Raw genomic sequence first — 14,763 nt, 5'->3', positions numbered from 1 at the left:
CCGGGAGGCCCGAGTGGGGGCAGCCGGCAGCGCGCCGCGGGCATCCCCGCCACCCGCATCCTCGGCACCCCTGCGGGGCCATCCGTCTGCCCTTGACCCCGACCGTGTCTTCCTTTCTCTCCGCAGCGCTCGTCTCCCTTATTCCCGGGCGTTCTCCCCCGCCGGGGGGTCTCGGTTCCGGTTGCCTTGGCGCTGGAGTTCAGATTAGCCCCTCGAAAACCCATCTTTATTCTCCCTCTAAGCGCGGCTCCACCTGTTTCTAGCCCCAGGCAGTGGCGAAGAGTTGGGGTGAATCTTTTCCCTTCTTTCGCGTCTCCCCACCCGGTCCGCGCCGAGTGCTTTGTTCGGTGAGTTCTCCGGCCGCGTGGACGAGCTGCCTTCACGGCCAAGGCTGCGTTTCGCTGCTGACTCTGCCTGGTCCGCCTCCTCTTTTGGCGAGAACCAGGGGAGTATCCTCCTGCCGCAGGCCAAGTAGAAAGGGAAGTGTCCTGAGCTCTCCGAGCTGCTCCTTCTTCAATCAGCCCAGCCAAAGCCCGTGTTCCGGCGGTTTTGGCTTCAGGGTTAGAGGGGGGTGTGGGGGGTGGGCTTTCGGAAGGCCAGCGTCCCCGGTTAGGATGCTGGACGGGCGGCCCGTGCCCCAGAAACTGACTTCCTGCTCTCATGTAGAGTACATGTGTCCCCACCGTTGTGATTCTCTTGGTAGTTCCTGATTCAAACGGCATGGAAGTGTGAGAAATTTTTCGACTTCCAATTCTTACTCTGTGACCAGCAAAGGAGGGAAAGGATGCAGTGAAAATTTTCCAGCCCTTCCACTAACAGGAAAATTGCCTTTTGTGTGTTTTTATTCGAGTTTTCTTTAACCAGCCGTTCCTTCACCCCACCCCCACCCCCAGTCTTTTTAAAGATTATTGTAAGGCCCTGGAGGGTAGTGGTTCATTATTACTTCAGTATGTTCACTTACAAATTCTCAAAACATGGAGGAAAACGGACTCTCCAGACAGTGAAGTCATTTAGCCGTGGTTTTGGGGAAGATCATGTCACAGTGGTGGTAATGGAATACTGGAAACACGTTCTAAGGAATCTTCAGTAATTCTTTGTGTGACCTTTGAGTAAACTGTGTTTTGGAGGGTTTTTTTGTTTTGTTTTTAGCACTTTCTCTCCTAATGTGTATCAAATACAGTGTTGTCTGTTCTTAGATTTATTGTTTGCAGATTTTCAACTTAGAGCAGTGAAAGAACATTTTAGTTTTCATAAGCTGGATAGAAACTGTAATGCTTTCTCAGATATTGTCTACTTACCTATCAAAAGAAGCATGATAGGGGTGCCTGGGTTGCTCAGTGGGTTAAGCATGGACTTTGGCTCAAGTCATGATCTCAAGGTTGGTGGCTTCAAGTCGCATATTGGCCTCTGTGCTGACAGCTCAGAGCCTGGAGCCTGCTTTGGATTCTGCATCTCCCTCTCTCTGCCCCTGCCCAGCTCACACTCTGTCTCTCTCTCAAAAATCAATAAACAGTAAAAAAATTTTTTTAAAATGCATGATAATATCATTGCCTTCTAAATCATCATTCATTCATTCATTCATCATTGTAGTAACAGCCTATTGTGTAGTATCCAACAAGACAGAACTGGTCTAATGAAATTTACATTTAAATGAATGAACAGGAAATTGTCAAGCACTAAATAATGGCTTGAGGAGCACTTGATAAGGGTACACTTTTTAAATCTTTGGGGAAAATAAGACTTGGCTATGGTAAACATATACAAATCAGTAATAGAAATAAAGGTTATAAACTATTACACAGTCTAAAAATAGAATGAGAGAACAGTAGAACTTTCGATTTATAGAGTCAGAACACTGTAACTCGAAAACTGGTAAGAGAGGAACTATTTGTATCGACAAAGTTATATTTTCTCATCGGTTTTCCCCTGATAAATAAAGTCATAAGAATGGAAGAGTATGATATTCATCAGTCAATTCTTTTCCAACTGGCAACTACTTAGAATAGCCAAAAAAGTAAAATGAAATTAATATTCATAAAATGCTATCTTGGGTATGTGATTATGCTAAATTTTTGAATACATTGGTGGCAGTTTACGTGACTCTGAACCAAGTCCATCTGTTCCATAATTTAGGCTCTCGGGTTTCTTCTTCTAAAATTCTGTAATTTTCATTGATCATGGTTTTGGGATAGAAGGAAAGTCATTTATCTTATAAAAATGCAACTTTTGTTTGCTTTATGACAAAAACTTACTGCAGGCTTCTCTTTAGAATTGACTTGAACCATCAGTCTTATTTTTGGGTATGGGTTAAATATTCTGTTACAACAGATAGCACTGTTTAGAAGGATCCCAAGTTTTGACAATTGTTTGTTCTTTTAAGCAGTACATTATTTAACATAGTTCTTTTACTCCTGAAATTTTCAGGCTGTCCCATGTATTTTGTTGTTACACAATTTCATTCATTTTGTGGGTATTCAGTTATCTCCCAGGTGCCTGGCACTGGGGTATGGGCACACAAGGTAACCTCCTTGAGTTTATTTTGGCCCCTGTAGTGAACACAGTGATAACCATTTGCCTTGTTGCTAATTACATTTGCGTGTTCCAGTTAAAACATTTTCCTGAGTCCATTACAGATACTTTGAAACAAAGTAGTCAGTTAGAATATGTAAGAGATACTAACAAGCCAGTGAGAATTGAGTGGTGATTGGCAAGTAGGAGGCTTTTTGGTGGGTCTGTAAATAAGCCTACCTTTTGGAATCTGTGCTTAGGTATTGATAGCTCCAGAGATAATATGCCCTCCATGCATATTATCAGAAGTTTAGTTGCCTTTTTGCCTGTAGTTGGTTTCTTTGCACTACAGTCTGTGAAGCTGTAATAAAGGGAGAGAGAGAGGAAATATCATCTGTTCAAATGAAGCTGTGGGACAGTTGAGTTGGATTAAAGAATTGCTTTATTTGGCAATTGAGACTGAGAAGTACACAGGTTTTCTTCTAAGGGAGCTTAGGGTATGAAAATTAGACTATTGTGTTACAGTAGACTCCTGTTACTTGAGTAGGTTAAAATCGAAAGCCAAAGTAACCTGTTGTTAGAGGAACCTGGTTTATTTTAGTGGTATGTGGTATGCTAACCAATATATTCTGAAGCCTTCGTAGTTAAACGTGTCAACATCCTGGGGCTGTTTTTCTTCCTCTTTCCTTCCCCTTCTTTCTTACTATATTTTATCACAAACATGATCTTAAAGTGGGTAGAATCTACAGTTCACAAAATGGGCCGTTTATGTAAAGGAACATACAGGTGATTGAAAGGGTTAGTGTTATAGATTAGTCAGTGTGGCTTTTGTTTCATATTATCGCTTTCTCTTATTGATTATGGATTCTTCTATAGTTAATCACTTTTTTTGGATACGTTATTTCCAATTTTGCAATAAGCACGTATCAGTATAAAGGTCTGTGTCTATATGCGTAAGGGTGCAGGACCCCCCCCCCCCCCTTATAAGCCTCCTTTTGAAGCAAGAGAACTTTTGGTTCCTGTACAGAGCAGGTAGCTAGTCTAGTATCCTAGCTTACTGTGAAGTTTGCCTCTTTCTTTGTTTAGCAAGCGACTTCATGTATCTTGTTTTTTGATACTCACTGAATTACATAACTTGGGGAGACTTTTAGGATGTTTTGTAATCATGATGGCAAACCATGGAGGGGTCTCTGATTGGCCTGGTGTTTCGATAATGTTTGGTAGTGCTGCTGACTGTTTCTGAGGGGCAGGGAACTTAGCCGCCTGGCGTAGCGCTAGGTTTCTAAACTAGTGACTCTTCGCCTCCCTGGGCTGGACATTTTTAAATGCCTGATGGAGGATGAGAGTGGCCAAAAGTTTTTTTGCAGTGGTTTTAGGAAGATGGTGTGATTACGAGGTAAATGTGCATATTTATCTAGGGCTGATTTGCCCGTGCAGAAAGGGTCTATCTAGGTGGGCTGATACAAGCAGATTTTCATATTTACTCCAAAGAGGGTATTTTCAAATATTTTAATTTTTATTAAGCCACAGTTTGGATTTTAATAAGCTTAAGCAGGTTTTTAAAAAAATAATATCCAAGTGAAGGGTAAAGCATAATCCACCTTTCATAATGAAGTAGGAAAAATAATGTTTTATATATTTCTTCTTTTTCTTTTGTAGAGAATACATATATTAGTGTCATTTGATTTTCGAATTGTCCTCTCTTTCCATATTCCTGCTTCTTTTTTGTCAGATTACCCAATTTGGAGAAGTTGTTGAATTATATATCATCTCTGCCTAGGAACTTGGGAATTGGATTTACCTTTGAAAATGGATTCACGTATGCAAGGTGGCTATGCTTTATTTTATATTATAGAAGGGAGTATGGAACGTGTTCTCAGAAGAGCATGAGAAGGGAAAACATGATACATACAATCTCTTTCTCATAATTTGCCATAGCATATAATTAACACTTGCTGCTTGTATGCTTGGTACATGTTCTTTTATGTACAGATTGTTTTCAGCTTGATACCATTCTTTTTTCTGGAAAAATGCTGAAGATACTCACACAGTCTCTTACCTTAGGAACTGACGTACTTAAAAAAGATAGGAATAAAGCAAATTCATATATAGTAGGCTGTCTTCCCATTGAGTTCCATGGTAGTATTGGAGATGTTTTCATTAAAAAAAAAGTTCTGTTAAGAAGCAAATTTTGGGGGGTACCTGGGTGGCTCAATCAGTTGACCCTCCAACTCTTGATTTCTGCTCAGGCCATCGTTCCAGGGGGGTGGGATCGAGCCCTGTGTTGGGCTCTGCACTGAGCATGGAGCCTGCTTGAGATTCTTTTTCCCTCTCCCTCCGCCCCTCTCCCTGGTTCACATGCTTGCCTGTCCGTATGCTCTCTCTTTCTGTAAAATAAAAAAAAAAAAGAATATTTTTGATAAGAATTTAAATTAGAAATTTCCATTCTATTACAGTTTGGCTGCTGAAATGCCATCATGATCTAGAAAACATCTTTTTTAAAGTTGTAGACTTTTAAATATTTGCCATGGGTGGGTGGGGTTTTGGAGAGAAGGAAGTGTCCGGGAAGGGAGTGGAGAAGGCTGTTACTGGACTGTGTTTGTTTCAATTACAACAGATGCCCCTTGTAGGCAGATTCACACTTTAGCACAAGTCTTCACGCAAGGAGCCGGGCACGGGCTTCAGCCCCCGCTTGCCCACTCCTCTGAATGCCCTTCTGCCCCTCTGTAGGGTCCTAGTCCCAGATCACACCTGGTAGCTCTGCATTCGTCAGTTGTTCAATTTAATATTTCTCTCCTAATCATTTCGCTTGCTAGACTATAATCATGCTTGGGGATTTTTTTGGTTTTACATTTAAAATTCCCGGAATTTTTTCCTCCCCTGGGCATTCTCATTTGTCACATTCAGATCTGCCGCTGCCGAATTATATTTCTGGTAGATACTGCTGTCTAATGTGAAATGTATTGCATTCTGAAAATCCTTGATCTTAAGATCATATTGTACAAAAGGAATTAAAGACCAGCTTTCCTAAGCTTGTAAGAATCGAACTTCTTTGTTTAAAATGAGAGACACTGGTGTAAAAATCATACAAGCCCTCATAATAATTACCACAGTTATTTAATAGAATTTACTTTGTGTGGTGTTATCATTGATTGTTAAATATGATCCCTTTTGAGTGTGCTTTGTTCGATTGCATTGAGGTACACTTCGTGGTGAATTCTGTGCTGTTTTTTCATTAGCTCTGGGTTCTGTCCTAACATTTGGAATATCAATGGTGCCACAGATAATATAGCACTTCTATCCAAACTTGCTTTTAAAATAGATCAGACCACGGGGACTGTGGTCCATGAATCCCCAGGAACTGAAACATTTTATGCTTGTATGCATTCTTTCTAGGGGAGGATCAAATAGCTTTACATTCAGATCTCAAAGGGGTTTATAATCTGAAAGATAGCTAAGAAATGTGTAGTCTAAAAATTGGCTTAGCTGGTTTCCTTAAAGTTCATAGAGGTCTTATATTTTGCTTAAACAGATGACAGTAATTATCCTTTATGCCTCAGTATTTGCTAAAGTTTTTGCGGAATACTTCATCTACAGCAGGTTTTGCCAAAAAACTATTCTATAGCCAGAGATAAGTTTGGGAAATGCCACACAGTGTACATTTCGGAGATTCATAATGCATAATAGTGTATTAAAGACTCTGCAAAATCCTACAATAAGTACATTAAATGTTGACAGGGAGAGAATACAGCCATGTGAAGTGGAAATTTCTAATGGTTATTACGAAATATGAACCATAGGTCACTAATCTGTTGTATTACCTAAGAAAGCAAATCCTGTGATAGTGATAATTCAGTTTGTTACAGTAGCAGGAGAGATTTGGAAAAAATGTATCACTTAAGATGCTTTGGAAGCAATCTGATAGGGCCTGTTTGAATAAATTATGCTATATCCTCAGAGTGGGGTCCTACAGCTCTAAAATGAAGAAGATGTCTTGGTACTGACTGATGTCGTAGATCTCTAGGATAAATGGATCGAAAGAGGCAAAGGTGAGGGACAGAGGGTATCATACAGTGCCATTTCTTTAAGAGGTAATAAGAATGTATAGTTGTATTTATTAGTATTTTTATAAGTGCACTGGAAAGGTAGACCCAAAACTAACAGTAAATGGCTGCCCTAGAAAAGTATGAGGGAACAGGAATTGAGACAGGGGTGGGAAGAAAACTTCAGTGGGTAACTTTTTATGGACTTTGGATTTTGAACCTTGTAAACATAGTATGTCTTTGGTAAAAGAAGGGATGTTTTCTTAGTTTACTTTATGTCATGGGTTAACACAGTTCATGAGGACGTATTACTTGATATAGTCTAATATGTTATCAGCTGCTTAATTTTTCATGTTAGAAAGGTAGTCATATGAATACCTGACTGTCAGTAAAACCACATGCTACCTGCCTACCGCTGGTGATACCGAATGTCCGAGTCCTTCACACTGTTGGGTTCACAGGTTATCAGTGTCCTGATTCTCCTCTCACTTTCCCCTCCTTTCTGTTCAGGGACTTAGATTGTGGAAGAGCCAGTAGATGGGAGGATGTGGGAAGGCGTGGAGGATGCTGTTACACATGAAATGCCTTAGGCCTAGGAAAAGGACTATTTGGTTATACATATTTTTTTAAACTTAGACTTTTCCTTTGCAATTTTTATACTTACCTTCAATCGAGGATCGTAAATGTTAAATACAAAATCAGCCAGACTTACTTACAGTGAATTGTACGGATTGTAGTGGTGCAGTGGGGGGAGGGAGCACCAGTCACACTGTTGTCCTGGTTTTGCTCCAGAAAGCACCATTTGCCCTGAGTGCTGTGTAGCCACCTTCCCATAGGGCTTCCCATAGGGCTGGCACTACTGTGGGAAAACATCACTCTAACTGTGGATTCCAGATATGATAAGTACTCCATGGGAAGGGTTGATCCATATGCTGGATTGATTAACTAATTAACTAATTTCAAGTAGTTAAAAAAACTACTAGACTTAAGAAATGATTTCTGTTCAGCCAGTTTTTATTTTCATTTTTTAAACTGCTTTTTTTAAGCGTATTTATTTTGAGAGAGCAAGAGGATGAGCAGGGGAAGGGCAAAGAGAGGAGAGAGAGAGAATCCCAAGCAGGGTCGGCGCTGTCAGCGCAGAGCCTGATGCTGGGTTCAGTCCCAGGGACCTTGAGATCATGACCTGAGCCGAAACCAAGAGTCAGACGCTTAACCAACTGAGCCACTCTGGGGGCCCCTCTGTTGAGCTAGGTTTTAGAAGTCAATAATTTGGAAAAGAGAATCTTTTTTTTTCTTCTCTTGAAAGTGTTTTTGTATTTATATTTGAGCGTAAACCTCAGTGGTATTCCAAGACTTCCCAGCATCTGAGGTAGAATAAAGAAACCTCTTCCAGTGGGAGCACTGGACAAGGAGGAGGAATGCTGTGATTCTCACTTCGGGAATTGCTAATCCAGGACTTAAGGTTTTGTCCTTTGCTCTGGAGCAAGTGAAGAACAGGTAACTGACTCTTTAGAGAAAGCCTGCTTAGAGTCGTTTATTTTATTAGGCATTTCTTATCACTTATTATCCCTGTTACAGATGGGAACTCTTAGAGAGATCTTCTGAAATTTCCCAGTCCGTACAATTAGTAGGAGGCTAAGCTGACATTTGAACTCATGGTCAAAGACCCATCACTCGTGTTCCATATCTCATTAGTCTAGAGTAATCCATGATCCTGTTTGTCAATACCATTTAACATTAATCATATTAGGTCTTTGTACATGCATGATACTTTGAAAGCCTTAGATAATTGATCTGAGTTTTATAGTTAAAAGCTTTTATTTATTACTGTAGCTTTTGTGAATTTGTTGCTAATGTTATAGAAATTAAATATTTCAAAGACATTTGCCTCTTTGCCTGCTGATTCAGGAAATCTGCATTTTTCTCGATCGTTGCTGAATCCTCAATTAGGTCTCTCCCTCAGCTAGGTCTGGTCTGTGGTTTAACACATAGAAAACATTCAGTGACTGTTCAGTGAATGAATATAAGGATAATGTCATGAACTCCTAAGACTTGAAGTTGAATATGTTCCTAGTGAATTGTTTAATCAGTCAGTTAAGAAATTATATAGCTTTTGTCTGCGGTATTATCATCAAGGAAAAGACTCCTCCTTTGCCAGGAGAAGACAATGTTTTTTGCTTTTGTTCTGTCGAGGGGGGTAGGATATTGAATAAATACAATTTGCAATGATCCCGGAGTAACAATACTTAATATTTTTTTTACCCGGAGATCCGATTTCAGGCAAGTGAGTGTTAAGCACATTGAAATGAAAATTTTATGGCTCAGTATGTTTTCACAGGTTCTAAATATATTTAAGTGGATTGTTGGAAAAGAGTGGGTCGGTATTATACTTACATAGTAATACTGGTGTAATATTTGCTGTGACATTTAATGTATACAATTATAAAAGGACCAGTGGCAAGAAAGGGGATCTCAAAGCCCAGATACAGTGGCAGCTGCTATATGTATTGGCTTAAAATTGTGCTATTTCTTTGAATTCTTTAGAATTATTACTTACATGAACGGATTTTCATTTTGTTCATTTGCTTTGAATTTTTTATGGTATTGCAGTTTGTGGGCCTTCTTCCATCCTGGACTCTGGCTTCCTGACTTCCCAGTCCATGCCTTCCTTCCTGGCCTTCCTGACTTCCCAGCCCGCTCCTGCCTTCCTGGACTCTGGCTTCCTGACTTCCCAGTCCATGCCTTCCTTCCTGGCCTTCCTGACTTCCCAGTCTACTCCTTCCTTCCTGACTTCCCAGTCTGTGCCTTCCTTCCTGGACTCTGGCTTCCTGACTTCCCAGTCCACGCATCTGTGTTTGCACAGGTGCCGTCACTGGCCGGTGCCCTGGCTCAGTAGAGTCCTTTCAGTAATATTCTGTACTTAGTTTTGTTTTGCTTATAATTGTTCCCAGATGACCTTCTAACACATTGAGGAGGAATTTCCTTATCCATTTGTGCACGTAGCATTAGCAGCATCCTGAGGATAAGGTTCTGCTGTGAGCCTGTGTAAATCTGGGAAAGTTGCCTCCCACTTTGTTAGGAATAGGGGACTCATTCAGACTGAAATTGGCCATCACGTGGTCTTACATTTTAGTTTATTGAACTGTTTTTTATTCAGTAATAGGAAATTCGCTAAATAACCACAAGCCCCAAACCTTATTTTCAGGACAAGGTAAAATTTGGATGTAGCCCAACCTTAGCCCCTGGTGTGACAAGTACATGGTTGGGTTTCTGACATACCTCGGTTTCCCATACGTAATCTGCCACCAGGTGGCCTTGGGCAACTAACATCTTTGAATCTCATTTTTCTCACCTATAAAATTGAAATTATAATACTAACAGGGCTTCTTCAGGATCAGGGAAAAGAATATAGTGTGTGTAAAATGCTGAATGTGCCTGCGGAAACTTATCATTAGTAACCAGCCTGTGTTTTTATGAAATGTCTCATGTAACTGAATTCTAAAAGAGTTAGTCTACATATTGATTGGAGAAATAGAAAATAGAAAGTCTTAACTATCCTCAGCTTCTGGCATTGAGATATTCTAGAGAGCTCTGTGGGAAGGAGTTACGTGTTAGGAAAAAACTCAGCCCTCTTCCTGTATTTTTCCTTTTCTCTCACATGACTGCCACACTTACAGCACTTCTGGCGACAGATGTGTGTGTTGGGTTGGGGGGTTTCCTCCTTCCAGTCAGTTCTGCGGCCCGAGCTGGGTGCTACAGTTTAACTCCATTCCGGCACTGCCTACCGGGCGATAGCATCGGATTCCACAAGTTAAGTGCTCTGACTCACAGCTGCCCCTTCCGATGTCAGTTGCCAGTCCAGGCTGTCACCTGTCCTGACTGATCAGCTCTACAGGGGAGCTTCTCATGACCCTCCCACCCCCACCTCGGATTCCATTGACTTGCTAGAGCAGCGCACAGAACTCAGGAAAAGTTTGTTCACTGTTCGCCAGTTTACTCTGAAAGGATACGGTAGAGGAAACGCTGACCGTCGGGATGGATGAGATGCGCAGGGGAAGGGATGTGCAGTGTCCGAGCATCTCTAAGAGGGCCACTCTCCCGGCGCCTCCGACCATGTGGCTGGCTCCCCAGAAGCTCTCCAGACCTTGTCCTTGGGGAGATTTATGGTGGCTTCACCGCATTGGCATGACAGTCATTAGCTCCATTTCCAGCTCCTCTCCCCTCTCCAGAGAGCCCGGGATTGGTGCTGAATTCCAAGCTTCTAATCATGGCTTGGGCTTCCTGGTCACCCCTCCACCCCATCCAGGAGCTGCCAAGAGTCCCCTCATCAGACCAAAAGACCCTACTATCATCCAGGAAATTCTGAGGGATTTAGGAGCCCTGTGCCAGGAACCAGGGACAGAGACTAGTATATATATTTTTTCTACTACCTCACAGGTTACGTGGTGGTTTATTGCCGTAAGCACCAAAGTTAAAAGAATATATTTTGACAAAACGTTTAGACATTTAAAGCATAATATGATTTTTTTGATTTAACTAATTTTAACCATTTGACAGAACATTTGAAATGTGACATATGTCTCTTTCTAAAAAATAAGAGTGCTTATCACAAGTATTAGGCTGTTGTGGTCTTTTAAAATCTTATTTTAATTATTTTCTTTCATTGGATTTCTTATGTGTTTTACAGATGATAAATGAAGTCACATAGTCACTTAAATGTGGTTGGGGAGAAGGGTTTTCTGTTATGTCATCCTGTGACACAAATCTTATACCCTCATGTGGCCTTCTGATTCTTGACTTGTTATAGATAGCTGAGGTTACTAGATTGCTTAATTCTGTTTTCATGGGACCTTATTGTATCTTCTCATTAGTGTTAGAATTTAGTCTGTAGAGTATTGCAGTATAGAGGAATTTAGCACACCGCTTGGCAGAGCAGGTATAAGATAGTTCCTAGTTATTATTCTGCTAAGGCTCAACGACAAATTTTATGAGTTTGTAGTTTCATCTTAAATTTGTCATATTTTTCTGTAATCTGAAATAACAAGAATTAGTTAAATACAAGTGTGTTTAATTGGATAAAGTAAAGCTTCTGAAACTTGCATATACATATATACGCACATGTGTATACATAGGTACATATACACGCTTATTTACATGAGTATGTATTAATCTGAACCATTGGATCACTGAACAATTTAGAGATATTTAGGAATTTTCAGATTCCCTGTAGTGTTGAATTTTAATGGGTTATCAGTCAAGCTACTATTCTATTAGAAAAATGTGACTTCTCAAAGGGTCCTTACTGTAGCAATTTTAAGGTAATGCAGTTGGTTTTAAGGAGGTCACATAAGGGGGCGCCTGGGTGGCCTAGTTGGGTAAGCATCCTACTTCAGCTTAGGTCCACGATCTTGCGGTTTGTGGGGTCCGGCTCTGTGCTGACAGCTCAGAACCTGGCGTCTGCTTTGGGTTCTGTCGCCTTTCTCTGCCCCTCCCCTGCTTGTGCTCTCTGTCTCTTCTCTCTCTCTCTCTTTCTCCCTCTCTTTCTCCCTCTCATTCTCTCTCTCGGTCTGAAATAAATAAACATTAAAAAAAGGAGGTTATATAAAGACCATTGTCAGTTGCATTTTTTTTTGAGATTGATGTTTTCTTACCTCCATTTTTCAAGCTACTCAGATCTTTTTTAGAAACAGTTTTGGGGTGCCTGGGTGGCTTAGTTGGTTAAGTGTCCAACTCTTGATTTTGGCTCAGGCCATGATCTCATAGTCATGAGATCCAACCCTGTGTGGGCTCCATGCTGAGTGTAGAGCCTGCTTGGGATTCTCTCTCCCTCTCTGTCTCTCCCCAGCTCTTGTGCTTGCTTTCTTTCAAGGAAAAAAAAGTTTTGATAGAGGTAAGATACAAATAAATGTAATTTTATTGATTAAAAATCAAAACACTATTTTAATATAATAGCATAGCTATTATAGCACTATGGGGTCACCCAGAATTAGAATCCTATTGGACATGAGTTAGGGAGAGGTGGGAGAAAGGTCATAAAGGGAGTGAAGGAAAGAATTTTCAAATTAAATTTCATCGTTTTGGATCACAGATGAAAAATACAAATTGCCTGTTTTACATAATTGCATTTAATACTCAATTTTTATATGTTAATTAATTTTGCAATCATGTCCTAATTGCGTTGATTTAGCAATAAATGGGTTTCAAAGGTTAAGTGGTGAATATTGAGTGGATTAGCCACGGGGGATTGTTTTATACTTACAGTGCCAGTGCGGACCCTGATGGCTGCGAACTTCCAACAGTTAGGGGCAGTTCGAGATTCTGATTTGGTGGCAGTGAACCTCGTTTCATTGGGGGCTGCTGCATTTTCCTGTCTCTACAGTAGGTAGAGGTATCTGATTGGAGAAGTAAATCATGCTCATTGGGAAAAATTTTCATAGAGAGACAAAATGATACCATTTCAGCTTTATTTTTCAAACTGCCTCACAAGAATGGTACATACATACAGTAAATGAACATGGATGGGCTGATTTTGGTGGGGCCTGTGGGGTAGTGGTGGTGATCGTCTAGTGCCTCGGGTCACTCTGGAGGAAGCAGGTTTTGCGTTAGTTTGTGGTCTGAAATAAATAAACTTGACCTTTGTATTTTAGAGCATAGTAGTCTAGGGCCTTTAATCAGAACTTGTTACTCATGGTGTTGAATGTGAATTACAGTGTTAATTTCCCCCTTTTCACTTTGTTCTCGGTTATTCAAAGTAGTTGTGAAGCTAAACCCTGAGTAGCCTCTGCTTGTCCAGAGTAGGTAAAATTAGGAAGGGCATTTACTGTAAGAGTATTCATTCTCCCCATCTTCTCACTATCCTACAAACTGTTATGATTTATTACTGGTTTGCAAAAATAACTTATATTATCACAAGCATTAAAAAAGAAAAGTAGGAAATGCCAAACAATCCGTATTTGGAAAAATCGTTATTCTGTGAAACTTGCTGTATTTACATACATGGATGTAAACAGATAACGTGTGTACTACATTTGCAGGGGTTACTGTTAAAAAAGCAATTGGAAATCCGTTTCTGTAAGATTAACATTTCATTACAGTCTTTTGAGATTTATATATATGTATGTACATACATGTGTATTTTTTCATTTAAAAATCTTAACAAGGCCAAATAAATGTCTAGATTTATTTAGAACACCGTTCTTTGATGTCTAAGTTAAAGCTACATCAAAAGGTTTTCTACTGGAGAATTTAACTTATGGTTCCAAGTATAATAAATGAGGTATAATGAGGAAGAAGAACTGCCAACAGATTTTCCTGTGTTCAGTTTTAACTCTCATCAACTCTTTAAGCCTTTAGGATCATTGGGGGAAAATATATATATATATATATATACACACACACATACATTTATATGTATTCATAAATATATATAGATATAAATAGTTATATCTCTCTCTGTAAGTGTACATACATATATATAAATATGATATGTAAATAGAAAGACTTTAGTCAGTTTGACCTACAAGTACCTGAGACATTGTAACATTGTTAATGAGATGACCATTTGGAAAGGGCTTGTATGAGAACCCCATGGAGAAAATCTTACCTTTAACACCTTAGCAATTAAGTCTGTTCCCTAGTGCTATGCATTAACTGTTTTAGGATTTTATAAGAAGCAAGATGAGAAGCATGGAGTGGTTAATGATATTAAACTGTAATTGTTAGGTTTTATGTGTATGTTAAATATATATACTTAGAGACGGCTTGAAAGAGGACAGGTATTATTTGTGTATAGGATAATCCTTAGAGACTTAGGGGTTTTTGGAGAGAGATCTGAAGGAAATCCCATTTGTTTCAATAGGAAGCAAATTTATTGATGTAGGGAGGCATGAACCTGATTCTATTAGATAAGCTGTAATTTATTTTTTAAAGAAATCTCTATGTCCAACATGAGTCTTAAAATCAACCCTGAGGTCAAGAGTTGCCTGTACAGCCAGGCGCCCCTGTGATAAAGGTATTTTAAAATATCTGAAGTTGTTCCTTACAGCCACTTCTTATCTACGTTATCTCTAAAAGAGTTAAATTATTTTGCAGGGACTGGACAAAATGGTCAGTTTTTCACTGGATCATCATCTTAGCACCTTAGCAGTGATTTAATTATTGACCTGTGTTTTTAATTTACAGTTTATTTATTTGTTTTGAGAGAGAGACAGAG

General features: G+C 39.9%; 2 protein-coding genes across 2 annotated transcripts in view; one reads left to right on the top strand and one right to left on the bottom strand.

Annotated features, from left to right (window-relative positions):
• Window positions 1-989, bottom strand: part of LOC115291284 — a 4,847-nt gene extending 3,858 nt beyond the window's left edge. The window contains exons 1-2 of the mRNA XM_029938775.1: window positions 962-989; window positions 10-759 (exon numbers count right to left, since the gene is read on the bottom strand). Of these exons, the coding sequence (XP_029794635.1) occupies window positions 10-722 (713 nt within the window). The 5' untranslated portion in view covers window positions 723-759; window positions 962-989. The remainder of the gene's footprint in view (window positions 1-9; window positions 760-961) is intronic.
• The window catches only part of SLC4A7 (solute carrier family 4 member 7), a 104,559-nt gene continuing 90,090 nt past the window's right edge, over window positions 295-14,763 (top strand). The window contains exon 1 of the mRNA XM_029940370.1: window positions 295-347. The gene's annotated coding sequence lies outside the window, so the exon portion shown is untranslated. The remainder of the gene's footprint in view (window positions 348-14,763) is intronic.

Source organism: Suricata suricatta, chromosome 5 (genome assembly GCF_006229205.1).
Source record: "Suricata suricatta isolate VVHF042 chromosome 5, meerkat_22Aug2017_6uvM2_HiC, whole genome shotgun sequence".
Lineage (NCBI taxonomy): Eukaryota > Metazoa > Chordata > Mammalia > Carnivora > Herpestidae > Suricata > Suricata suricatta.
The sequence above is the reverse complement of the archived record's forward strand: the minus strand, read 5'-3'. Positions and strand labels throughout refer to the sequence as shown.